This window comes from Prionailurus bengalensis, chromosome E4 (assembly GCF_016509475.1).
Source record: "Prionailurus bengalensis isolate Pbe53 chromosome E4, Fcat_Pben_1.1_paternal_pri, whole genome shotgun sequence".
Taxonomy (NCBI): Eukaryota; Metazoa; Chordata; class Mammalia; order Carnivora; family Felidae; genus Prionailurus; species Prionailurus bengalensis.
Window position 1 is genome coordinate 527,006 of NC_057360.1, and position 25,360 is coordinate 552,365.

The 25,360-nt window shown below is 64.0% G+C and overlaps 1 protein-coding gene across 1 annotated transcript in view; it reads left to right on the forward strand.

Moving 5' to 3' along the window:
• The window catches only part of CAPN2 (calpain 2), a 36,854-nt gene that overhangs the window by 7,729 nt on the left and 3,765 nt on the right, over positions 1 to 25,360 (forward strand). The window contains exons 3-18 of the mRNA XM_043568087.1: positions 9,066 to 9,184; positions 10,379 to 10,512; positions 11,258 to 11,426; positions 12,429 to 12,512; positions 13,994 to 14,079; positions 14,614 to 14,688; positions 15,143 to 15,303; positions 16,797 to 16,966; positions 18,226 to 18,237; positions 19,487 to 19,698; positions 20,787 to 20,823; positions 21,506 to 21,571; positions 22,478 to 22,535; positions 23,972 to 24,036; positions 24,687 to 24,755; positions 25,267 to 25,345. Coding sequence (XP_043424022.1) covers positions 9,066 to 9,184; positions 10,379 to 10,512; positions 11,258 to 11,426; positions 12,429 to 12,512; positions 13,994 to 14,079; positions 14,614 to 14,688; positions 15,143 to 15,303; positions 16,797 to 16,966; positions 18,226 to 18,237; positions 19,487 to 19,698; positions 20,787 to 20,823; positions 21,506 to 21,571; positions 22,478 to 22,535; positions 23,972 to 24,036; positions 24,687 to 24,755; positions 25,267 to 25,345 — 1,596 coding nt within the window. The remainder of the gene's footprint in view (positions 1 to 9,065; positions 9,185 to 10,378; positions 10,513 to 11,257; positions 11,427 to 12,428; positions 12,513 to 13,993; positions 14,080 to 14,613; positions 14,689 to 15,142; positions 15,304 to 16,796; positions 16,967 to 18,225; positions 18,238 to 19,486; positions 19,699 to 20,786; positions 20,824 to 21,505; positions 21,572 to 22,477; positions 22,536 to 23,971; positions 24,037 to 24,686; positions 24,756 to 25,266; positions 25,346 to 25,360) is intronic.

Sequence of the window (25,360 nt, forward strand, 5' to 3'; positions counted from 1 at the left end):
TTGTGACACTGAGAGGATGCTACCCTCTGCTGGCGGACCCCAGTCCCTCCCACACCCGCCACGGGGCTCAGCCCTTGTCCTGCTCCACGGTCCCAGGAGCCTGGCTCGGATCACCCCACCAGTGTCCACGCAGCGGCAGTGCGGGCGAGGGAGCTCCGGGCTGAGGGTGGTCCACACGGAGTCCGGCGCCTGGCCAGCGGGTGCACGCCAACGCTGAAGGACGGGGTCCGTGTCTGCACTCTGTGCCGTGAGCCACTTGGGAGCCCCTGAGGAGGGACTAATGCAGGCGAGGAGCTGGGTTTAATTTTCCAAGTGTAACTGCCAGGAGCCTCGTGTGCGTCGCAGCTATCCAGGGGGTGGCGCAGCGGGCCGTGTCGGGGTCCAGCCTCCCGTCCCTTGCCCTCGGGCAGGACGGTCCCCACAGGCCTGTGCGTCCCCCCCAGAGCCACGCAACAGGTGTGACTAGCGGGGTCAGGAGTGAGCACGTGCGTGTGCGTCAGGCAGAGCGTGGCCTCGGCTCGGCCGCTCTGCTCTCGCTTTGGGCGAATCCCGGGGTCTTCAGGCCTCCGTTGTCCTCATCCGCGAACGCCACGGGGCTGAGGTGACACTAGGCAATGCCGACGGGCGCGTGGCATGGGCCTTAGAAGCTGCAGGTTGGAGGTTGTCTTCGGGGACGAGCAGCTCAGGTGAGGCTGGGGGCGGCGCGTGTAGCCGTGCGACTCGGTTTCTCCATCTGGCCGGGGGGCCGCATCAGAGGGAAGGACCCGTGCTTCGTGGGCCGCTTTGTCATGTGACTTGGCCGCCCCCCCACCGGAGGCTCTGTCCCCGTTCTGTGCTGCGAGGGCCCGCAGGGGCTCCGGAGGTGAGGTGCTCCCCGCTGTGGGCCGTGGGGGCAGCAGGGACGGGGGAGGAGGGGCGTGGGTCCCCGAGCTGGGACCGCAGAGGAAACAGGCACCTGGTGGCTTCCTCCTCCTGGTCTGGGCGGCAGGGCCTCCCTTGCGAGCGTCCCTGATCCAGGCAAGTGCAGAGTGAGGCTGGGAACTTCAGGGCTGTGTCTTCAGCTCCCCCCCCCTCCTTTTAGGGCCCTCCTCCAGCAGGGGAAGGGAGGGGTCACTGGCCGCTGGCTGCCAGCTGGTTAACCAGGGCTGACAGGTGGGAGTAAGAGGGGACCCGAGGGGTGTCCCCTCCCCACAGCCGTGGACGTAAATGAGAAGTGATTGAGCGCCGACTGGGGTGGGGGGAATTCCGGTTTGCGGCTACCCTCTTCTGGGCCGCTCTCGGCATGAAACCATCACGGAAGGGACGCCCCCGGTGACTCCTCAGCCTGGGCCCCTGGCAGGGTGTGCACGTCCTGTGGAGAAGCTCCGGGGTGACCTGGGGGCGGGGCCTCCCAGCTGCTGGACACTGTTAACCACAGGCATGTCTGCAGGGTCAAGTGTGGGCGGAAGCAGCCTTGGCATCTTGGTCTGTTTGGTGTTTACGTCGCCGTCACCACGGAAAGCAAAGGAAAAACACTGAGGCAGTGAGCCCCGGGTCAAGCAGGACGGGAGTCAGGGCAGGGCTCCCCGGCCTCAAGGCCGTGGACGGTGGGGGCCGGGTGCTCGTGGGGGCTGTGCCACCGCCCACTAGATGCGCCAGCCCCCCACCCAAAGCTGACAGTCAGAAATGCATCCAGACGGATTCCCTGGGGTGGGGGAGGGGAGTTGGTGACCACGCCCCTGGGGGTGAACCACATAGGCAGGTCCCACAGGCCCTGAGAGAAGCAAGCGTGGGGCGTGCTGAGGCTGGGAGGGCTTCCTGGAGGCAGCGGGCTGGCCTTGGGCTGTCTGCTCTGTCGGAGATGAAGAGCTTCCTCGGTCTTCGTTTTTGGTATGTGCGTGTGTGTGCGCGTGTGTGTGTGTGTGCGTGCCGCATGTGTGCATCACAGACACGGACACATATGTGCTCACAGTGACACGGGCCCTGCCCTCACGAATCTTCCGTTCTCTGGGGACAGGCCACAGCAGCCGTGCTGGGACGTGAGGACCCACAGCTGGGACGAGGGACAAAAGCCCAGCGTCTCCTGGACTCTGTGCCTCAGTTTCCTGCTTGCGGAGGGAAGGGCTGATGGTAGGGGCAGAGAGGGAGCACCCAGAAGTATCACCGTGCTCCCCTCTGGGAGAAGCTCCCGGCAGCCGCAGGTGTTAGTAACCTCTGTCCGTGTCCCGCAGGGGGCCTCAAGTGACCTCGGTCGTGCACCAAGCTGCCCTTCAGGACAAAGGCGAAGGCCCGGGGAGCACAGCCCTGGAAATGTACTGACACGGCTGTGTCTGAATTCACCTTTTCAGAAGGGCCTTGAAGGAACCATTCATAAGGCGGCTGGGAAGGCCGTGTCCTGGGCGCGGCCTGTGTGGGGAATGGGGGGTGCCTGGAGGCGGGTGAGCCCCCCTGGACACAGTCAAGCCTTTGTCGGGGTCCAGAGGGCGAGGCGGCTGTGCCCAAGGACCCAGAGACACAACCAGTCCCACTTTTCCCAAGCAAGTTAGGAGGGAGGGGGTTCCCTGGGGCCCAGGAGCAGGTGCCTGAGGGTGGGCCCGAGAGACGGTCACCAAATAGTCCTCGGACACGTGAATAAATGAGTACAGGAAGTCTCTCTGCCTTAGGCACAAAATTCGTGGGTAAAAATCCCTCTGAAAACCCACGGCAAGTCACATGCGGAGAACACGGTCATCCACCCGCAGGGGCAGGGGCGGTTGTGTTCTGTAAGGGGCCCCCCCAACCCCACCCCCATTGTCAGCTGTCACCCCTTCTGGGGCCACAGACCCCGGCCTCAGAGACATCTCCCGTCTGCGGTCCTTCCGCCAGAAGAAGGCGTGTGCTCACATTTCACCTTCACGCAGAGCATTTGGGGTTCATCTCTGAAGCCCCCCCGTGGACCCCAGCTTCCCTATCCGCCTGCATGGCCGAGAAAGCCTGGGGTCAGAGAAAGGGAGACATGTCCCCGGGTTCATACACCACGAGCGGGGCGGGCTTCAAATCCAGGTCTTCTTAGCCCGCATCCTGCGCTCGTCCCACCTGGGTCCCCGCCCCCCCCCCCCGGCCGTCGGGGGTTCCTGAAGGCCCAGCGTGGAACAGGGTGTGTGGGGGCCACGCTGGAAGGACACACCCGGGCAGAGTGGGCAGACAGGGCAGCCGAGAGCCAGAACCAGAACCAGATGGGAACCAGGGAGGGCGGAGTCTGCACAGGTGCCTCCAGGGGTGACAGAGGTGAGGGAAGGTTCCGGAGAGGGCAGGTGAGGGAAGGTGAAGGAACGTTCCAGTGAGGGCAGGTGAGGGAAGTTCCAGTGACGGAAGGTGATGGAAGGTGACGGAAGGTTCCAGTGAAGGCAGGCGACGGAAGGTGACGGAAGGTTCCGGTGAGGTCAGATGCTTGAGGGAACAGGTGCGCACACAGCCTGGAGCACACACACCTGTGCGGGGACCCAGAGGTCCCTGCTGGGGAGGGGAGGGTCTCTGTCCACCTAAGTGAAGGACAAGTCAGCCTTGAGGCCCTGCACCCTGCCCCGGTGATTTCTAGAATGCTGGCCTTCCAGCCGCCCCCGGCCCGGCCTCGGACCCCCGGAAGCTCTCCAGGGCGCTACTCAGGTCCGGTCTCCGAGCAGGGCGAGGACTCTCTTATGCTGTGTTCGGGAAGAGGGTGCAGGCGCCTGTGGGCAGCTCCTGCCTGACTGAGCCCGGGCTGTTGGGGCACCTGGGCGGGCTTCTAGGGCAGGAAGCGGGCCAGAGAGGCCTCTCGGGCCTGTACCAGTCGAGTGTCTCCCAGAACAGAACAGGCCGGGCAGGGGTTCAGCTGGGTGTCGGGGGGCGGGAACCTGGATGTGGGAAGGGCTAGTCTGTCTAGCCCTCCGGGCACGGCCTTGTCTGCTCCATTAATGATGGATGTGGCCGGCAGCCAGCGTGTTCAAGGACCCGTAGTGACCCGGCTCTGACACTTGTCCCTGCCCACGGCCGGGGCGCTGCACAGACCGGGGCAGGCATCGGACTCCCAGGATGAGAGGGTGAGTCACAGCTTTAGACCAAGTGGACGGAATGTGCCAGCATTTGCACAAGCCTCGCCTCAGTGGGGCCCAACCCCTCCCCGTAGTGCACGCGGTAAACCCCGTAGAGAAAAACAGTGAAGAAAAGACGATCCAGAAAGAAGTTGGTGTCACCGTCCAGAGAGAAGACGCAGGTGGTGTCAGAAGGACCTTAGCTGCCGGAGGAGGCCCCTGCCTTTCGGGCCGATGCCAGACTGCCACGGGGGAGCCTCGCCGGACCCCCAGGAGGAGCTGGTTCTGAGGGGCCCGGTCCAGGGACCCTGCCCGGGTGGGCCGGCAGCCGACGCGCCCTCCCCAAGCAAGCCAGAAGGTTCCAGGGTCGGAGACGTGGGAAGTGCATTGCACCCCTCTCCCCTGACCCCATAGAATTACCGGAAAGCTCTAAGCAGCCTCCACTCTTGACCTGGTTAGCTTTGCCCGTCCTGTGGAAATGCACTTGACCGCAGGAACCCTTTCTCAAGGAATACCTGGTAACTTCTCAACAGAATACACGTTGGGGGCCCAGGAGGAGGCGAACTGATTAGCTGTTCTTGCCGACGGTTGACCAGTTCTCACGGGAGGCCTCGACCGGAAATAATTTTCATTTAGAAGAACGATAGTAAGCTATTTTTCTCCTTACTCTAAGGGATGACATGACCAGCTAATCCGTTGAGGGCGTCAAAACGTCCCTAGCGTTTATGTCAAAGGACACATACAACAGTCATCCAGAAATACCTTCAGTTTGTGAAGACAGGACTTACAGAGGGACCCACGGCGCTCCCCCACCTTCTCTCCCACCTGCCTTTTTCCCTTTCCTGGCGTGTCCTACGCATGTTCTGTGCCCTGCTCTGGTTTACGCGACCTCTCGGAGGCTGGTCTGTGTCCCCAGAGAACATCGTCGTTCCGCTCTGTGGACGGATGACCAGGGCTCTAGGAAATGACTTATCACCGTCCTTGGTTCACGTGAGCGTGTCCGTGGACGACTCCTGCACCTGGGATTTCGGGGGCACGCACTCCGCGTGGTGTGACTGCTCATGGACAGGTGTGAGTGGGTCTCCCCCGGCCCCTCCGGGACCACACGACCTTACTGTGCGATCTGAGAGGTGGAAGTGGTTCAGGGGAACTTCCCTTTATATTTCTTTTATGACGAGTGATGGGAGCACCCTTCAACATTCGGGGTTTTTAAATTTTTTTAAATGATCTCTGTGCCCAGTGTGGGGCTCAAACTCACGACCCCAAAATCAATAGCCACTGCTCCACCAACTGAGCCGGCCAGGCGCCCTGAATATGGCTGAGACACTGGTTTTTCCTTTCTCCGTCAACTGCTTATATCTTTGTCCATTTTTCTATGGAGCTCTCATTTCGTCATTTACTAGAAATCTTTCTATATAACGTCTCGTCTGGGATCTGAATAATAGATATTTTTCCTTGTTACTTTCTTAGTTTGACTTGATCATGATATTTTTACCATGTAGACTTTTTTCTTTTTACTTTAGCGTCGTTAAATGTGTCATATAAAAAGTTTATGGCTTCAGGGGCACCTGCTGGCTCTGTTGGAGCGCATGGCTCTTGTTCATGAGTCCAAGCCCCACGTTGGAGGTGGAGATTACTTAAAAAAATCAAAAACTCTTTAAAGAAAACTTATGGCTTCCAGGTTACAAGTCGATAACATGTCTTCACTGGAATTCTCCTGTTGTCTTTTCCAGAATGTCGATGGATTTATAAAAATATTGTATTTGTAGGGGTGCCTGGGTGGTCCAGTTGGTTGAGCGTCTTACTTCAGCTCAGGTCATGATCTCGAGGTTTGTGAGTTCAAGCCCCATGTCGGGCTCTGTGCTGGCAGTCAGAGCCCGGAGCCTGCTTCAGATTCTGTGTCTCCCTCTCTCTCTGCCCCTCCCCGCTTACGCTCTGTCTCACTCAAAAATGAACAAACGTTAAAATTTTTTTTTAAATATATGGTATAAATACATAGGCAATAAATATATAAATAAAACAAATGGCTCGTTGGGGTGCCTGGGTGGCTCAGTCGGTTGAGCATCGACTTCACCTCAGGTCATGATTCACAGTTCGTGAGTTCGAGCCCCGCGTCGGGCTCTGTGCTGACAGTGCGGAGCCTGGAGCCTGCTTCGGATTCTGTGACTCCTTCTCTCTCTGCCCCTCCACCTCTCACGCTCTGTCTCTCTCTGTCTCTCTCTCAAAAATAAATAAACCTTAAAACAAATGGCTCGATTTACCATATTGACATATCAACTACGACAATAACGTATTAAAATACATACTTACAATGTGAGCATTATTCCATTTAGAATGTATTCCTGTGACAAGATGAGCTAGAACTTGATTTTTATGTTTTGGATGGCCACTCCGCTGTCCCGGTCCCACGTGGGTCCCCTAGTGGGTCCCCTGATGAGAGGCGTTTCGGGTCTTCAGCTGTGAAATGCTCTGACCTGTTTCCTCCTGTTTGCTGTGCTCCTGGTGCTGTTGCCTGGAAGGTGCCATGACAGGCCACCGTCCCGTGGCCTTCGTGACTTACGCTGCAGCGGGCAGGCGACGCATTTCAGGATCTCACGGGCGCATGGTGTCAGGTGTTAAGATACGATATAGGATTTCAGGGAGCTGCTGGCTTGTTACCCCATAGTTTTAAGTTTAGGCTGCGGTTGGGTATTTCTATTGTGGTCTCTCCTGCATTAAAGGAATCAGACCCTCTTAACCAAAAGAAATCTCTGGCAAGGCTCGGGTTTTAAACAAAACCTGGGATTTGATTTAGAGGATTTGCTTTCGAGACCGGCTGGCTGTCTGGTATACAGGCCCCCGAGCTTCGGTTTCTTCATCCCCAAAAGGTGACGCTAACATGGGTAATCGCCCCGTAAGACTTACACATAAACGGTGCAGCGAGTTCTCCGTAAACTGCACTGATCCAGAATGCTGACTGCGCTCGCTGCTCACTGCTGTTAAGAGCCTGAGCTGGAAGGGGAGCCTCTCTGCCCCTTGCGGAATCTTCTGGGACCTTCCAGACGTGTGACCTGAAGCAAGGAAGTCGGCCTCTTAAAGCCGCAGGTCTGCCGTCCAGAAAACACTCTGGGTTGACACGCCCTTCCGGAGGAGACCAGCTAGATTGGAATAGCCCGGCATAAGAGCGCTGTCTCCAGAGGGCAGGGGGCACTGGGGCCTTGCTCCCCCCGCAGGGTGGCCAGGGGAGACCTGGAGGAAGAAAACCAGAAGCCACGGAACACGGCCACTGATTCCCGGGATGTGGCAAGAGCCTCCAGATCTGGTGGCGAGCGGTAATCTGAGCTGGGTATGTGGTCAGCACTGACCTAGATGTCAGGCTACAGACACCAAAAGGCAGCACGGTCACCTGGAGCCAGTCTCCTCCCTGCACCCAGTCACGGCCCAGAACAGAGCGCTGTCAGCCGGGACCTCTGAGCGGCCCTGCCCCTCGGGGCCCAGCGGCCACCCTGAGTCCCCAGTCGCACAGACCCGGCGGCTCATCTAAGGGGGCTCAGGGACTCGAGGGGGCTGTGCGGGAAATGTGGGAGCTCTGGCTTCGGTCCCTGGACTCCCCACACGTGGGCCCCTGCTGTCCACGAGCCCGTCTGGCCTCCACGTGTCGACAGACCCAATTCAAGCACCGCGGAGAGTCCCAGAAAATCTCACGCTCACTCAAGAAGAGTGAGCGTCACAGGCACGTCCAGGCTGCCACAGATGTGGCAATGGCCCTGCAGCTCCTGGGGAGTGGCCGGCACATAGGAGGGTCTCAGCTGCCCTGGTGATCAGGGAAACGGGGGTGATCAACTCATGTGCCAGGAAAGTCCAAGGCAGGTCGGGCTGCAGGTACGGCTTGATCCAGGGTCTGCAGGGCTGCTGGCAGGACTTTCCATCCCCGGCCCCTCTTCCTCCGAGTTGGCCTGGTTCTCAGACTGCCCGTCCCACAGCAGCAGCGGACTGTACGTCACTGAGCAGACTCACGGGGCACCTGTCCACTCTCGCTGACGCACCAGTGAAGGTCAAGGCACGTTTCCCGAGCCGACCCCCTCAGCCGGGCCGCCTCCTGGAATCGGGGCAGGGTCTGCACTGCCAACACCTCGCAGACTGAGCGTGCAGGGCAGCTGGGGTCTCAGAGGGACGCGGGCTCCCAGGAGGAGAGCGGTGGCCACGAGGTCCCCAGCGCCCCCACACTGCCACCCGAAGGAGCAAGAGGATGCATTTGCCTCCCGTTGGTGGCGGACACTCCCTGCAGAGCCGCTGGCACACCGTCACTTCCGAGCGCCAGCGGGAGAGTCTCGTCGAAGAACCGTCAGGGCGCATTCTCCGCGGGCTGCTCCTGTCACTGTCCAGCCCGAACCCCCCTCCCAGGCTGCTCCTGTTACTGTCCTGGGAGGGGGCAGGAGCACGCCCACGCCTGTAGGAGGAGGGTCAGCCGGCCGCGGCCTTTGGGGGCAGAATGTGAGCCCCCACCACGCACTGTCACAGCCGACCACGTAGGACGGTCACAGTGCTTGTGTGTCGAGCACCTGCCACGGGTGCCGGGTGTGTGGCAGCTCGCGCACGTGCTCCCGTGGCGCCTCGGTCACCCGTGGGCCACAGGAGGCCCGCCCCACCGTCCCCACTCTCGTGTCCCGCACGGTGCCCTCCCACGCCCCAGAAGTGACTGCCATGTGCCCTCGGCCCCCGCGCCCGCTCCAGCCAGGCACCCACACCTGCCCCACTCACGACCTGCCAGCCCCGCCTCCCCACCCGACCCCGTCCCTCTGTCTCCCCCCGCTGCCCTGTCCTCTGCTGCCCAAGCCCAGCGGTGAGTCCCGCGCTCCCACAAGCGTCTGCGTCCTCACACCAGAGGGGGCCGGGGCGGGGGCCGGGCTGGGAGGGCTTCCCCCCTCCAAACTGCCCCCCAGTGGGGACTGTCCACACCGGCCCGTCCTTGGCTTCAAGCTCCCAGAGGGGGCACATGGTGTCTGATGTCCTCCTGGTACTGAGACCCCTGCTTGGAGCTCTGTGCTGTGTTCACAGGTGACTGCTGGCTGCTGGCGGCCATCGCTTCCCTCACCTTGAACGAAGAGATCCTGGCCCGAGTTGTCCCCCTAAACCAGAGTTTCCAGGAAAACTATGCTGGGATCTTCCACTTCCAGGTGACTTAGCAGGTGGCTCAAGTTTCTCTCAGCAGGTGCTGGGGGCTAAGGACAGTGCTGGGGACTAAGGACAGGTCCTGGGGGGCTAAGGACAGTCCTGGGGACCAAGGACAGTCCTGGGGGCCAGGAATGGGTCCTGGGGGCTAAGGACAGGTGCTGGGGGCCAGGAATGGGCCCTAGGGGCTAAGGACAGGTCCTGGGGGCCAGGAATGGGTCCTAAGGACTAATGGCAGGTCCTGGGAGCTAAGGGCAGGTGCTGGGGGCTAAGGACAGGTCCTGGGGACTAAGGACAGGTCCTGGGGGCCAGGAATGGGTCCTAGGGACTAAGGAAAGGTCCTGGGGGCTAAGGACAGTGCTGGGGACTAAAGATAGGTCCTGGGGGCCAGGAATGGGTCCTGGGGGGCTAAGGACAGGTGCTGGGGGCCAGGAATGGGTCCTGGGGACTAAGGACAGGTCCTGGGGGCCAGGAATGGGTCCTGGGGACTAAGGACAGGTCCTGGGGGCCAGGAATGGGTCCTAAGGACTAATGGCAGGTCCTAGGGGCTAAGGGCAGGTTCTGGGGGCTAAGAACAGGTCCTGGGGGCTAAGGACAGGTGCTGGGGGACAGGAATGGATCCTAGGGACTAAGGACAGGTCCTAGGGGCTAAGGGCAGGTGCTGGGGGCCAGGAATGGGTCCTGGTGTCTAAGGACAAGTGCTGGGGGCTAGGAACAGGTCCTGGACGCTGGAACAGATCCCCTGGCTTGGTCAAGTTTATCAGACCCCAGCGTTTGTCGACTCCTAGGACACGCTGTTCTACAAAGGACTTTGAGAGACTGCAGGAACTCCCTGGCCTGCCCCTGACGGGGACCCAGGGAGGATAGCAGCGGGGAACCTCTAGGGACTTCTGCGGAGGGAGGTAGAGCAGGGTGCTCAGGAAGGAATCCCCAAGTTCTAGAAAAGGGACACAATGGCGAGGTGCTGCTTGCCGTGCTCCCTCGATGCTGGTGAAGGAGAGCACGAGCTGGGGAAGAATGGCGGGGGGGGGGGGGGTGGGCTCAGAGGGAAGGACGTGGGCCGTGCCCTCTGTTCCTCAGCGAGGACCCGCCTCCTGGGATGGGCTGGCGGAGCCTGTGCCGAGGGGCCGCCGAGGCCCGGGGTCCCCGTGCTGCCCCCCAGCACCCCCTCCAGCACCCCCGTGTCTGTGCGCCCGCAGTTCTGGCAGTACGGCGAGTGGGTGGACGTGGTCGTGGACGACAGGCTGCCCACCAAGGACGGGGAGCTGCTGTTCGTGCACTCGGCAGAGGGCAGCGAGTTCTGGAGCGCCCTGCTGGAGAAGGCCTACGCCAAGTGAGCGACCCTGCCCCCCGACCGCCCCGGCTTCTGGGGAGAGCAGGTGGTGTTCAAGGACCACCTCGAGCAGGAGTCCGTTCTACACAAGGACCGCTTTGGCCAGAACTGGGCTCGCGGGCTGCCGGCCGCGCCGCGCCCCGATCCCCGACGGCGATGGCCCTTCCCGACGCTGTGCGCTGGGACGGGCTGTGGCGCCCAGGGCTGGCTCGGGAAGGACCCGCTTCCCTCGCAGGTCACTGCCGGGTCATGTCACATTTTCATCAGCCGGGGGCAGCACGGTTTCTGCCGGTGTGTACCCGCCGCAGGCAGGACACAAGGGTGCGGAGTCCACAGGCGAGGGACCCGTCCCCTGCGGCCCCTGCGGGGAGGAGGGCCGGGGTCCCCACGGCCGGCTGGGAGAACCGCTTCTCAGTCGTGGGTCCAGACGGCGCAGCCGGAAGCCGCGGGCCACCACAGGGCGGTCAGGTGCAGCGTGGGGCGCTCTGTGCGTAGAGGTGCTCTCGTCACTGCCCTGTGGCCTGTGTTGAGCTGTAGATGCCCAACAGCCCCTGAGCAGGCTGTCCTCGCCGTCAGGACAGACAGACAGTCCGTGTGGGAGGCCGGACCTTCCACCCCCGAGGTTCTAGGAGATTTTCGGGCGGCCACGTGGGGGGGAGTCCGAGCGGAGGGCCCCTGGAGCTGCCCGCAAGGGAGGCCGGGGGCAGCGGGGGACACAGGGGCAGCGGCTTCCGTCTCCCCTCAGGGTCAACGGCTGCTATGAGGCGCTCTCGGGTGGCGCCACCACGGAGGGCTTCGAGGACTTCACCGGGGGCATCGCCGAGTGGTACGAGCTGAGGAAGGCCCCTCCCAACCTGTTCAAGATCATCCAGAAGGCTCTGCAGAAAGGCTCCCTCCTGGGCTGCTCCATCGACGTGAGTCCGGGCCCCTCCCTGCCTGCTCTGGCCGTTGGGAGCCCAGCCCCTTCAGCACGGCGTGCGCATCACCTGGATGGGTGGCCACCGCCAGGCTGTCTGCCGGCCGCTGGTGGGCGAGGGCGTGGCCAGCCTGGACCACAGGTTCCCCGAGGCCCCCACCCCTCGGCAGGTCCCGGGGGCCGGACCATGTCCAGACTCCTGCCCCCCGCAGCCTCCCCTGCGCTGCCTCGGGGCCCAGGGGCCTGGGGGGGCTGCAGGAGGCATCGGGAGGGACATCTCATGGCGGCCTTGCCGCACGGCCCCCCAGAGGAAGGCAGGGTCGCCCTGCGTCCCGTCCCCAGGCCTCTTCCAGGCCGAGCCCACTCTGGAGCCCGGTGCTGCTGTGGGCTTGTTCCCCGCGGGGACAGACGTGAGAAGCCCCCACCCTCGGGGCCCAAGTCTCTGGGCAACTTGCTAGACAACAAACTCCTACCCAGCAAATTTGAAGACCTAATTGGCCTCACTAAGCAGTTCTTGAGTCAGTCGTCTCCCCATCCAGCCGGGGGGTGGGGGGAGGGGAGGCGTCCGCGGAGCTGCACCAAGTGGAAGGGACCCTGACTTCGCCCGCACACCGTGTTGGGGCAGAAGACCCTCCTCTCGGCCCCTCTGCCTGGTGACCAACACAGCGGCCCCCCTTCCGCCCAGTGGTTGGGGTGGGGGGGCTGAGGAGGTTCTAACACAACAGGGGCACATCAGCAGCCACGGCAAACAGCTGTCCTCCTGGGAGCAGCGGGCTGGGCCACCAGGGCCTCCAGCACCCTGAGGGCGTGCCCTCTCCCGTGCCCCCTGCAGAGGGCCGTGAGCGCCCGTCCGCTGGGCTCCCCAGGCCCGCTCCGTCCACGGGCAGCCGGGAGGTTGTCCTCCCCCAGGCCCGGGGGCCGGGGGTTTGGTGGAGGGACTGGAGGGAGCAGGGGTGAGGGCGAGGCCGCTGCGTCCACCTGATTCCTCCCCCGTCTCCAGATCACCAGCATGGCGGACTCGGAGGCCATCACCTTCCAGAAGCTGGTGAAGGGGCACGCGTACTCAGTCACCGGGGCGGAGGAGGTGAGGCGGCCGGGGTTTTCGGGGGCGGGTGTCGTGTCCCTGACGCGGCGGTCGGCTTGGCTGGGCGGGTGGTCACCAGGAGGAGGGGGGCGGCCTCATTCCCGCGGCCCGGCCGCCAGGCCTCAGATCCCTGAAGCCGAGGGAGCCTGGGTGGGGCGGCCGGCTGGTGTCCCCTCTCGGCCGGGTCCCACCCTCCCACTGTGCTTGTTTAGACTCACTTTGCCCCCGGGACCGGCTACTGCACGCGCAGAGTGGTGTAGACCCTTCAGAGTGCTTTTGCGTCTGACGTCACAACAATGTTAGCGCCCAAATTCCTGTTCAGATCGGACGGCCTCTGGCCAGCGGCCTGGGCAACTTCTCCTAAACCCCCGCCCCTCCGTACCCCCAAGCTGGAGGCCGTGATGACACACACCATAGGGCTGTTCCCCTGCCCGCGGTCCCCGTCTGCCCACCGACCCCCGCTGCCCGCGGTCCCCCGTCTGCCGTGGCACCCGCTGCCCATGGTCCCCTGTCTGCCCGTGGCCCCCACTGCCCGGGTCCCCGTCTGCCCACCGACCCCCGCTGCCCGCGGTCCCCCGTCTGCCCGTGGCCCCCACTGCCCGGACGCCCGCTGCCCGTGGCCCCCCGTCTGCCCGCGGGCCCCCACTGCCCGGGTCCCCGTCTGCCCGCAGTCCCCATCTGCCCACGCAGCGTCACTAGAAACAGGACAGCCCCACTGCCACGTACAAACCCCATGTCGTCTGACTTGTCCGGGGCTCCGTTTCTTTTAAACCCGGGACTTTTATTCTATTCTCCGTCCACCACCCCCCACGCATCCGTTGTTTTATTTTGAAAAAGTTCAAGTCTGTGGACTTGTTGCAAGAACAGTTTGATGCCCGCCCCAGTGCGGTTTCCCCAGACTCGACACCTGGGGCTCTGCACACGTCCTCCCTCCCTGTGCTGCTTTCCGAGGCGCATGGGAGGAAGTGTCAGACGCCATCACGCTCTGCCCCCGAATACTTCCACGGCCACCTCCCGCGAGTGAGGACACTCTGTCACGTAATGCCATCTCCGTTCCCACGCCAACGAAAATAAACATCCACCCGGCAGCGGCATCTGACACAGGGTTCATGTTACGTGTTCCCAGCTGCTACAAAACACCCTTCGTAGAAACACGCCCCCCCCCCCCCCCCCCCGGGATTCACTGGAGATCCAGGCGGCGCACCTGCTTCTCAGCACCTTGTTTCTGCGACAGGTCGGGAGGCGCCGGGGGCTCCCGAGACCACAGCACAGTGAAGCTGAGGTTCGGGGTCAAAGACCCGGGTCCTCCCACAGCCGGCCCCTGGAGGGGTCTGGGGTCCAGCCCTTCTCCCTTTTCTGACCCCCTTGTAACATGGACCCCACCCCTCCTGGCTCGTGGAGAAGGGGCCTTGGGCCCGAGCGCGTCCAGGCCCGGCTGGAGCTCAGCGTCCCCCCTGCCCCTCCCTGTGCCCCGTCTGCAGGTGGAGAGTGGGGGGAGCCTGCAGAAGCTGATCCGCATCCGAAACCCCTGGGGAGAGGTGGAGTGGACGGGCCGGTGGAATGACAAGTGAGGAGAGGAGGCTGCGGGCGGGGGGAGGCCGGAGGCAGGCGGCTGTGCAGGAGCAGGGCCCCGGGGTCACAGGGCCGGGCACCCTCAGGCAGGTGCCCCTCTAGGGGCCACCAGCACATCCCAGCCGTCTGGCGCCCTCGTCCAAGCCGGCGCTCCTGCCGTGAGCTCGAGGTCCACGCCTCCCTGGCTCAGCGTCCCCGCTGGCGGGCCCCGGGGGAGAACACAGGTTCCCGGGCAGGCGCCACAGCGGGGCTGCGGCCAGGTCAGGCCAGGTGCCTGCAGGTCAGCGACACCTTGGATTTTCTGTTCCCGTTAAAACGGGGCTGTCTGGTCCTGGCCGCCAATGCCGCCCCGTCTCCCCCCGGATTGGCTGTCTTCTTCCCGCCACCGTCCAGGGCGACATCTGGCCTCACCCCCTCTGTCCCTGCGGCTCCTGGCCCTCGAGTGTGTCCCCAGGGCCTCCACTGGGGTTCTGGGGACACATCCTCGCCGGCACTGGTGCTAACGCCCTCCCATCACGTGGTTTTCCAGCTGCCCCAACTGGAACAGCGTCGACCCAGAGGTGAGGGAGAGGCTGACCAGACGGCACGAAGACGGAGAGTTCTGGTAAGCTTGCTGGAGGGGTCTGCCGGTGGGCGGCAGCGGGACATTAAGGAGACGGGGGCTGTGGGATCTGCTCCCATCGTTTCAAATTCACCGTAAGACCCTGAATGGAACCATTCGTCCCTCTCAACAAGGGGGTGGCACAACCCCTCAGAAAGCAGGAGGGAGTCCTGCAGGCATGTCCAGATCCCGACAGAAACCGGAAGGACGGGGCCGTTCTCCCAACCAGTTCCGAGTTGTCCCCACACTCGAGAACCAGGCCTTTCGAGAGCAGGGCTGGGCCCGCGGGTTCACTGGTGGGCAGTGCCCAACGCGACCCAGCGGGAAAGAGCTGGAATCCGCGCCTGCTGGCCGCTCTGCCGGCCCTCACCGGTTCCTGGGCTGGCCTTGGGCGGAAGGTCAGGGTTCGGCAGCGTGCCCTCCCGTGACCGGGGCGCCCTTGCCCTGCCTCCGCCAGGATGTCGTTCGGTGACTTTCTGAGGCACTATTCCCGCCTGGAGATTTGCAACCTGACCCCCGACACCCTCACCAGTGAGTCCTACAAGAAGTGGAAGCTCACCAAGGTGGACGGGACCTGGAGGCGGGGCTCCACCGCGGGAGGCTGCAGGAACTACCCGAGTAAGGCCGCCCGCCGGGCCCTCGTCCGCGCTCGCCTGGCCCCTGCCCGGCCACACCCCACACGCGGCCTCCCCAGCCCTAGGTTCCCCTGTGCCGTGGCCCCCACCACACCCCGTGAGGCCGAGCGTGGTCCCAGCTCAGGCCCACGGGCCACTTCGTCCACGTGAAGCCCAGGCAGCCCCGCCCTGCAGGGACCTCGCCCACGGGGCCGCTGCACACCCGGGCCCCAACCGTCGCCCGCAGCCCTCTTGCGCACTCGGGCCCGGCTCAGACGGGGTCCCCGGTCCCTCCCTCGTTGACCCCCGACCCTCTGCCTTGTGGCCCAGGGCCCCCCTCCCCCCGAGCCGCAGCAATTGAGTCGGTGTGATATGACACATCGGGCCTGGGGACCGTCCCAAGTGGTTTATGTGTGTTTGTCCCCCTCCGTCCTCACGAGCCTCCACAGCGGGCACACTGCTGTCCTCTTCATCTTCAAGGCGAGGGGACCACCGCTTGGAGAGGTTAAGTGACCTCACGGTACCCCTCACGGGGACGTGACGCAGGCAGTCTGACCGTGGAGGCCACGTGATGGTCGTGTGCCGATCCTCCACTGATGGGGAGACTGGGGCTCCCGTGGCATCCCGGGCCACGGACAGGTGGTGGGACCTCGAGTTCTGGTGCTTCCAGTCCTTCCCCTCCAGCCACCAAGTGGCGGTCCCAGAGGTGCTGGGGAGGCCGTCTGCCCCCGACAAGCCGCTCGCTGGATGCGGGGCCGGCAGATCTCTCAGGGGCCAGATGGGAAACATCTGGGGCTTGGTGAGCGTCAGTTTCTACCGCTTTTCTGTCAGCTCCGCCGCCGTCACCCGAAGGCCGCCAGGCCTTCAACAACATGGCCGTGTTGTCATAAAGCTTTATTTACGGAAACAGGCGGCCAGGGGCCCTCCGAGCTGTAGTTTGCTGACCCCTGCACCAGATGATGCCTTTACTTCCCCAACAAAGAGTTTATCCTGTTAGGTGGGCGAGGGGAGTTGTTCTCAGACGTGAACGAGTCTCCGGTCCTTCCATAAATGGACTTTGGAACGGGGCGGGGGAGGGGGGGGCAGACACACCCTGGGGTGGACCACGGGACACAGAAGAAGAGGCGGGAATTTGCACAGGATGTTCCTGCCTCGGGGTTCACAGAGGGCGCGCGGGAGCGTGTGCCCCCACAGTGCCCCAGCCCGGCCAGCTGGGCCTGGGGCGGGACAGGGGCCGCAGGGGCTCAGCCCTAACACCCTGTTCCCGACTGACAAAGATGAGCCAGCCTGAGGGCGGGCGAGAGAACCGTGCGAGGGAGTTTCTGACGTGGGTCCCCGTGGTCCCCAGGCAAGTGCCGGCCGGCTCTGTCCACAGCCCCCCAGCGCCCGCCCACCTGCCCACCCGTCTTTATGGGGCTCCCTCCCCCTCCCCGTGCGCACCTGCGGGGACAGGGGCGGCCCCGAGTCCTCAGTGACCCGGCCCCTCTCCGGCCGCAGACACGTTCTGGATGAACCCTCAGTACCTGATCAAGCTGGAGGAGGAGGACGAGGACCAGGAGGACGGCGAGAGCGGGTGCACCTTCCTGGTGGGCCTCATCCAGAAGCACCGGCGGCGACAGAGGAAGATGGGGGAGGACATGCACACCATCGGCTTCGGCATCTATGAGGTGGGGGCAGCACGGGCCGCCTCCTTCCCTGCTCTCAGCCCCGGGGGACGGCCCTCCCCACAGGCACGGTGGGCCCTGGGGCCCCGTCGGGAGGCCGGGCCAGGGAAAGCAGGGCTTTTGCAGCAAAACTCTGTGTGCGAGACGTGGCGGCCGGGCCGGGCCGGCGCAAGGAGACGCCCCGAGGTCCCTGCAGCTGGTCCGTGTCCCCGGAGGTGCCTAGGGCTTGCCTAGGCCCCACAGCCGCTTTGGGGATAGTCTACTCTTTTTAGAGGCCTCCCGCCTCTTCTGAGACACCCCCCCAACCAGGCCTGGTGCTCTGCTTGGCCCGCCGACCTCCAGGCCTAGAACAGAGCCCCCACAGGGGACACCTCGGGCAGGAACCGCTCCAGCGTCCGGCTGGGACCAGCTCAGGACCCGGAACGCGAGCTCTGTGCCGCCCGCAGGGGCTTCATTTCCAACCAAGTCAAAGCAAGGCCGGGCTCTGCCCCCCACCGTGCCCGCCCCACTCCTCCCTGCAGCACGGCCCAGAGCCGGATGAGGAGGGGCGGTCCCCACATTCAGGGAAACCGCCGTGGTGGGGAGGGCAGCATGCTGCTGGTAGAGGTCAGAGGTCAGACGCTCACTCATCACTGGCAACGAGGCGCCCGTAACAGGACCCCGCCTGTAGGGTGGGTCACCTGCCGTCGCGGCAGGCGTGCACATGAACTCTGAGCCCCTCGGCCTCTGAAACGGGAGCTGAGGACTTCTGCTCTGGGACAAAGCGACCCCAGGGAAAATGCCAACGGGACGTGACGCAGAGCCCACCCCCCGCCTCATGGGTGTACAAAGCCGGTCCTGGGCTCTGGAGCCGGGGAGCACGGGGGGGTCACTTGGTCCCCTTTAGAGACAAGGAAACTTTGGCAACAGAGGGAGCTGACTTGCCCAAGGACACACGGGCTGGGTGTGACGCCTGCTGGCTCCCGGCCCAGCGGGCACCCTCGAGTTGGGGGCGGGGAGACCTCAGCCGGGCGTTTCACGGCTCCGTGCCCCGGTTTTATGCTCCATAAATTAGCAATGGCGCTAAGGGCTCAGCCACATTGTTGCTGGGTCACAAGGTTTGTCCTCCATGTGGGAACGGTTGGGGCCCCTTGGAAAATAATTACCGTGCTGAGTCACTTCACGTTGCTAGAGCTGCAGGGGACGGGGGGCCGCAGCCCATCACGGGGGTGACCTCGTACAGCTTCCGGGAATCTGAAGTGTGCTCTCCTTTGTGCCTGCAGGTGCCGGAGGAGGTACGTCTGGGAGACGCTGGCTCGTGTTCACCACCAGGCGCAAGGCCCCGACTGCTGGCTTGGGGGGTCCCGGGAGGCCTGGGCAGGGCTGGTGGCTGGGGGCACCCTGGGGAGGTTGCTCAGGTCCAGGGCCTGCTGGGCCGAGCTCAGGGCCAGGTCTCTGGGGAGTCCCTGCGGGGCACGGGTCAGCTCTGGGTGGACGACGTGTGGTCTGGGACGCAGGAGGCTCTCCGCGGAGTCCTGCAGTTCCCCCTAAAACAAGCCTGAAGGGAAAGGTGAGCCCCAGGACTGTCTGTGCCTAAGATGATGTGGGAACCCAGGGGCCTGGATCCACGCCCCAGCCCTGCCATTTGCAGGCCGTGTGACCTCAAACAAGTTATGGGTCCTCTCTGGACCTCGGTTTCTTTTTCTTTTTTTTTTTTTTTTTTTAAATGTTTTAAATGTTTTATTATTTATTTCTGAAAGAGAGCATGAGCAGGGGAAGCAGAGAGAGAGGGAGGCACAGAGTCCCAAGCAGGCGCCAGGCTCTGAGCTGTCGGCACAGAGCCCGACGTAGGGCTCGAATTCATGCACAGCGAGATCACGACCTGAGCCGAAATAGGACGCTTAACCGACTGAGCCCCCCAGGCGTCCCTCTCCGTTTCTTTTTCAATAAAACTTGGCCCACCGCCCACCTGGAGGGACCATAGCGATGAGGTGAATGGCGTGAGAGCGCGTAGTAGGCTCACGGCTGGCATTAGCAGGACTGGCGGGAAGTACGGCAGCCGTGTGGGTCCATAAAGGCCGCGGCTGATCCAGTGGCCACGCGGGGTGCCCCCCTCCACCCTAGTGGTACACACTGTCGGGCCGGGCAGTGCCGTCGGGGCAAGCTGGGCTTCTCCGGATCCCTCTGGTGAGTTCCGGCCTCGCGGCGGCCAGCCCGGCCACACCGGCCACACCTGCCTTCCTGGCCCGGCCCCGGCCCGACTTTTGTTCACATGTCACACACCACACAGCACTGATCCGACTCCTGCGGGGGGCCTCACGGCCGAGCCCCTCCGTGTGCAGATGGGGTCTCTGCAGAGCTGGGTGCGCGCGGGACCCCCGCCGCACGTGCCCTCAGCCCCTCCGTGGACATTTGTTCTCGTGGGCGGGAAGTTTGCGTTTGATCTGGAACGACGGGCACCGTCGCCTTCTCCGTGAGCGAAAACAATGCGGATTTGGGGCTCTCTCTGCCGTCTACTCCCTTCTGTTTCTGTTTGTCCCTCAGATGGCTGGACAGACTAACATCCACCTCAGCAGAAACTTCTTCCTGACGCACCGGGCGAGGGAGCGGTCCGACACCTTCATCAACCTGCGGGAGGTGCTGAACCGGTTCAAGCTGCCGCCTGGGGAGTACATCCTGGTGCCGTCCACCTTCGAGCCCAACAAGGACGGGGACTTCTGCGTCCGGGTCTTTTCCGAGAAGAAGGCCGACTACCAGTAGGTGCTCCCGCCCTCCTCCCGGCCCCCCGCCCCCCGGCCCCGGCCCCGGCCCCTGGAGCGCGGCGCCCTCCCTCCGAGTTTCTGCTCTGCGACACCCGCCCGCTTCCAGGTCGCAGCTGGAAGGACCTCAGCGTTACTTTCCAGCGAGCAAAGAAATGAGCCACGCGGGGTATTCGCGGTTAGAAAGGGCGGCTGTGGAGCCTAGCGCAGAATCTGCCGTGGCAGCTGCGTCTCCGAAAGATCGAGCTGTCACGTTCGCCGTGACGACACGGGTTGGACGGCTGAACCCAGGCACCTCACAGGGAGAAGCCGGGCCGCACCGTATAATCCTTTCCGTCCAGCGGCCCTCGAGTGACGGCCTCGGTGGTCACTGGGCCCAGCGGTCCAGGGCCCCTCGGCAGGATGGCTCGGTTCCCGGTGGCCCCTGCCCCGCCGGCCGCTGCCTCAGCCGCATCTATTGGGTTGGGCACCTGATTGCAGAAGACGTAATCCTCGTCGGCGGCTTAAACAAAAGGAGATTTACGGAGGAACACGGGGGCTTTGAACAGATGGGAGGCAGGGACACGGCACGTGCTGTGTTGCCTCTACCTCGTGCCACGGGCTCCCATCAGACCCAGGACAGTGTGTCCGATGGGCCGGCTCGGGCCAGCCGCGGGCACAGCGGCCGGGGCCCTCGGTGGACCAGTGGAGGGTCCCGGGGCCCAAGAAGGGCCCAGCGCCGCACACAGCACGGGGCGCCGCCCGAGCTGCCCGAGATTCAGCTGAGACCACACCCCGGCCTCCGAGCAGGACGCGTAGGCAGCAGGGACCTTGCCGGATCCCGGGTGTGGAAGGTTTATGTAACAGAGATTGCCGCAGAATCGGAGAGCGGGTGCCGGGGTCTGCTGTCCCCACACATGCTTCTCGAGGAGCAAGAAAGTCCCTGCCCGCCTCCGCCTCCTCCGTGCAGGGCTGCGGTCCAGTGACCCTGCCCGCCCCGCCCTGCGCTGCCCTAACAGTCACACGTGCCGTCGGCCTTGGTTTTGGCACCACGTGCGTCCCACCCCCACCTCCTTTCCGGTAACACAGTCTCCCTCTGTTTCCAGGGTGGTCGACGACGAGATCGAGGCCGACCTCGATGAGGTGTGTGTGACCTCCGGACTCGCCCGCTCTGCCCCCGACTGCCCAGGACCCAGAGGGGCCCCCCTCATCGCTAGGGGGCCCCAGGACCTCGTGCCCCCAGCTTGAAACCAGGGTCGCCCCCTGCACCTGCACCGGCCAGCGCGTGGCCCTTGACCACCCCACCCCCACGCACGGGACCACGGGCTTCTCGTCGCCACCTTTCCTGGGCCCCAGTTTCCTCATCTGTAAAATGAAAACGCTGGGTGACGAGATTTCTGAGGCTCCCGAGGGTAACACCAAGGGTCGCTGTTCAAATAGTGGTGAATCCCGAGGGTTTGGGGGTCCCAGGGGAGGCCTGACCACCACAAATCCCAAGTCCAGGAAGGAGACCACAGCCAACATGACGGAAGGCCCTTCCTCTGTCCCCTGTCCCCAGGGAGAGAGTGAATAGTCCAGGGGGCCATGGTCAAAGACCTTCTAGAACATTCCGGCTGGGCTCTGCTTCTGGATCCCCACTAGTGTAGGTCAGGAAGGGCGTCCTGGTTGAGGGCTAGAGGAGACGCCTCCGTGAGGACTTGTTAACCCCTCCCTCAGGCTTTCCATCCCTCTCTCATCCACCCTTAATTCCTCACACTGCCCTTGGTCTCAAGCCCACGGGAGGCGCCTCCTTGGCTCTGACCTGCTCCCGTATCCCCCCTTCCAGAACGATGCCAGCGAGGACGACATTGACGACGGCTTCAGAAGGCTCTTTGCACAGCTGGCAGGCGAGGTGGGTGTCTGCGCACGCGGCCTCTGCCCTGCGCTGTGGTCCACTCGAAGGGACAGTCTCGTCCCCGACGCGACTCCAAAGGGGCAGAGGCAAGAGTAGAACCAAGAGGCGTCGCGGGGGGACTGGGGCTCCTGCCCACACGGTGGGGCTGCCGCTTGGCGTCTGCTCTGGCTCCGACTCCCTCTGGCCCTAGGGTTCCGGCTGCTTCCTGTCCTCTGCGTCCAGCTGGGATGTCCCTGATGTCCACAGAGACGCTCAAGGGACAGAAGGGTCGCACATCTCAAGAGCACGGCTCAGGGCACAGTTCCTTCAGGCACTACCCCCCCCCACACACACCACCACCGTGCGGCCCTGTCTGCCCAGCCAGTCCAAACAGAGCTCTGGGGCCACCGGGTCTCTGGCCCCATGACACAGACACCTGTTCCCGATGGTCTGCGGCACGTGGGCCCCGCCCCCACCCCTAGGAGAAGGGACTGTGGCCCATGGTGGTCTTGCGACTTGGGCTCGTCCCCCGTCCCTCCTCCCCTGTCCCCCAACACGAGGGCGTGTGTAGGGCACCAGACCCACCCCGGGAGCTGGGGCCTCAGAGGCAGAGCGGCGGGGAGACAGCTGGGCCCTCACCAGCTTTGCAAGGAGCCAGACCCGAGTTTCAAAGGGGAGGAAGGGGCGACGGGCGGAGGACTAGGATCAGAGGGGCGTCGAGTGGGACCGCACGCGTGGGTGGAGCGGAGGGTTCTCAACTGTGTCCACGGGGCCTGCAGTCCGCCGAGACGTGCGGCCTGCAGGGGGCGCTGGACCCGCACATCACAGGCCCCGCCCAGCCCCGCCCAGTGCACCTGACGTGGGCGGAGCCTCCTGCGTCCCGCGGCCGCCGGGCGGTGACCACGCTTTGCTTCGTGTCCACAGGACGCGGAGATCTCGGCCTTCGAGCTGCAGACCATCCTGAGGAGGGTGCTGGCCAAGCGTAAGTGCCCTCCTGGTGGGGCCCCGGTCCCCTCCCGCCCGCACGTAAACACCCGCCAGCCCCCGGCCCCCTGAGGAACTGGGCAGAGGAGGCTCTGTGTGCCCTGGTCACTCAGGATCAGAGGGCCCCAGGTCGAGACCACCACTGGCCGGCTCTTGCTGGAAGCCCGTGCGCGGAGAGCCTCGGGCTCTCTTGCTGCACCTGGAAAGCAGGAGCGTCACTACCTAACCCCAGAGATTGGGGAGCCTCCAACGGGTGCCCTGCAAAGCTGCCTGATGCAGAGCCCGAGCTCCGTGTGGCGGCCCCTCCGACGGTCAGCTGGAAGGGGGGCGGAGCCGTGGATGGAGTGATACCACCTCACTCAGTAGCCAGGCTGGAAGGGTAAACGGGCCGTCTGGAACCACGGAACGGTGTGCAAAGCATCTCCCCAGCGTGCATGTCAGGAGCCTCGTCTGACTGGCTCTTTACTCGGAGAGACATGGTTTCCCTTGAACTGATGAGCCAGGCCAGGGACCTGAGGGCCCAGAGGCGGCTGGCAGGCTCCTGGAAGAAGGGGTGAGGCCCAGAGGGGCCTGAGGAGGGCCCGGGACACCTGGAACTGCGTCCGAGTCAGAAACGGGACAGGCCAGCCCCGGGGACACATTTCCTCCCCCGCAAATTATCACAAGAGCCGCACGGCCCTCAAAGAGACCGCCGTCCCCGCGCGGGTCTGGGTGAGGTCAGACCCCGCGAGCCCCGACGTCGCCGTGTCCTGAGCAGCAGCCCCGGGCGCCACCAGCAGCCGGCCTAACCCATGGCAAACTCCCTCACGGCCAGAGAAGAGCCTGGCCGGCCGCCCATCCACCGCGGAGGATGTGGGGAGGGATCCGCTCGTAACCGGTTCCTCCCCGGGCAGGCCAGGCGCGGACAAGAAGATGGTGCGCGTCCCAGAGGCCGCCAGGCACGAGTGAGGTCACAGGGCTGCTGAGGCATGTGGCCGTCAAAGCCTCCTTGTTCCCGTGCAGACGGAGGCAGAAAGAGCCAGGCCGCGCCGGGGCTCAGCCTCCCTGCCCCCGGCTGCCCGCTGACCCCTGCCTCTGCCCCGGGCGGAGAGGGGTCTGTGCCCACGAGGGCAGCTGCGAGTTAAGTGGCAGCCTTTACAAGGACAGGACAAGAGGGGGACCCCTCATGGAGTCCGGGAGGGACCAGGCTCCTACTTGTGATGAGGGTCTCCTGCAGGCCGCCAGCCACCCGCCGCGGCCACTCCGGACAGGTCCTGGTCCTCGGGGCACGCGCTCGTGTGGCGAATCACAGGCGGACGCCCCCCTCCCCCGGCCCCTCCGACAGCCACCGGCCTGCTGGGGCCCTGGAGGGACGGATGAGCACTTCCTCGAGGGGGCTCCCGGGGACAGCGCGTCTCTGTGAGACGTAACCATCACTGGTACTTTGTCTTGCAGGCCAGGACATCAAGTCGGATGGCTTCAGCATCGAGACCTGTAAGATCATGGTGGACATGCTGGACGTATCCTTCCAGGCGGCAGAGCCCAGACACGGCGTTTGAGACCCCCGCCCTGGGGGCTCTGACACCGCGCCCCTCCCGTCCAGGGCCCCCTGAAGGGGAGTTGAGGAGCTGCAGATGAGGGGAAGCCGAGGGCCGTGTCCCAGGTCCCCGCACGGGAGGCGGCCGCTCAGCTGTGTCCGAGCGGCCGTGGAAAATACCCCGCAGACCAGTCTCCTCTGGTTGTGGGTTTTCCCGATCTGTGGGCGCGGGGCCCGCCCGCCGTGGGCAGCTCCTTCCCCGGCCGCCCACAGCCTCGACTCGTGGCTCAGGGACAAGTCCTGGGCACGGATGCTCTGTGCTGCTCAAAGTTTCCTCTCGTGGGCTCACAGTGGTTGCCTCACAAGAGGCCTTAGAAGCATTGCAGAACTTAGCGGGCGGGGGGGCCTCTGCAGGTCATGTGACAGCTCGTTCTCACCGGGACCGGGGCCCCCCGCATCCCCAGACCAACCAGCAAAGGTCAGGGTCGCCAGAGGCCTCCTTCTGGGCCCTCCGCCAGCCTCAGAGGCAGGCCGGGTCCTACAGCAGGAGCCGCCTGCAGATATGCTGTGGGCGTCAGCGCCATCCGGTGGAGGAGACGCACCCACGGCCGGGCTCTCCTTAACCGCGGGCAGTCAGATGGCAGTGGCAAGCTGGGGCTGAAGGAGTTCTACGTTCTTTGGACAAAGATTCAGAAGTACCAGGTAAGCGCCCGGGGGCCGCCGGGGGGCGGGGGGGCTGTGTCGGGGTCGTGCGGTGCCCGTACAACCCTTTGCCAGGTGGGAGGGACATCCCCAGGGTGGCGACTGGACCCACAGAGACAGGCTGGCCACACGCAGACAGCAAAGATGAGCCCGCCTCCTGCCCTCGCCTGGCGCCGACCGGAAACGGGGTCCCCTAACAGCTGCTCCCGAAAGCGTCCCGGAGAAGCCACGTCGCCTTTTGTAACATGGGTTTTTAGCAGCTCGAGCACGACAGTCGGATAAGATAACGTGAGCCGTGGTGGCTGGCTGGTCGGCTGACGGGCATATTGACAAACCGGCTCACGGGAGAGGCCAACGCTATTAGCTAATCAAGGCAGAAAGGTGGGCGACTCTTCCAAGGCCACCGGAGGCAAAGCTGGGAAATCTGCGTCCGTGCGCGGCGCTCGGCGCGAGCCAACTCGCTGCCTGCCTCGCTTTCGGTCATGGTTCTTGGAATTATTTCTCGTTCCAGAAAATTTACCGGGAAATCGACGTGGACAGGTCTGGCACCATGAACTCCTACGAGATGCGGAAAGCACTGGAGGAAGCAGGTAACGCCTCGTGGC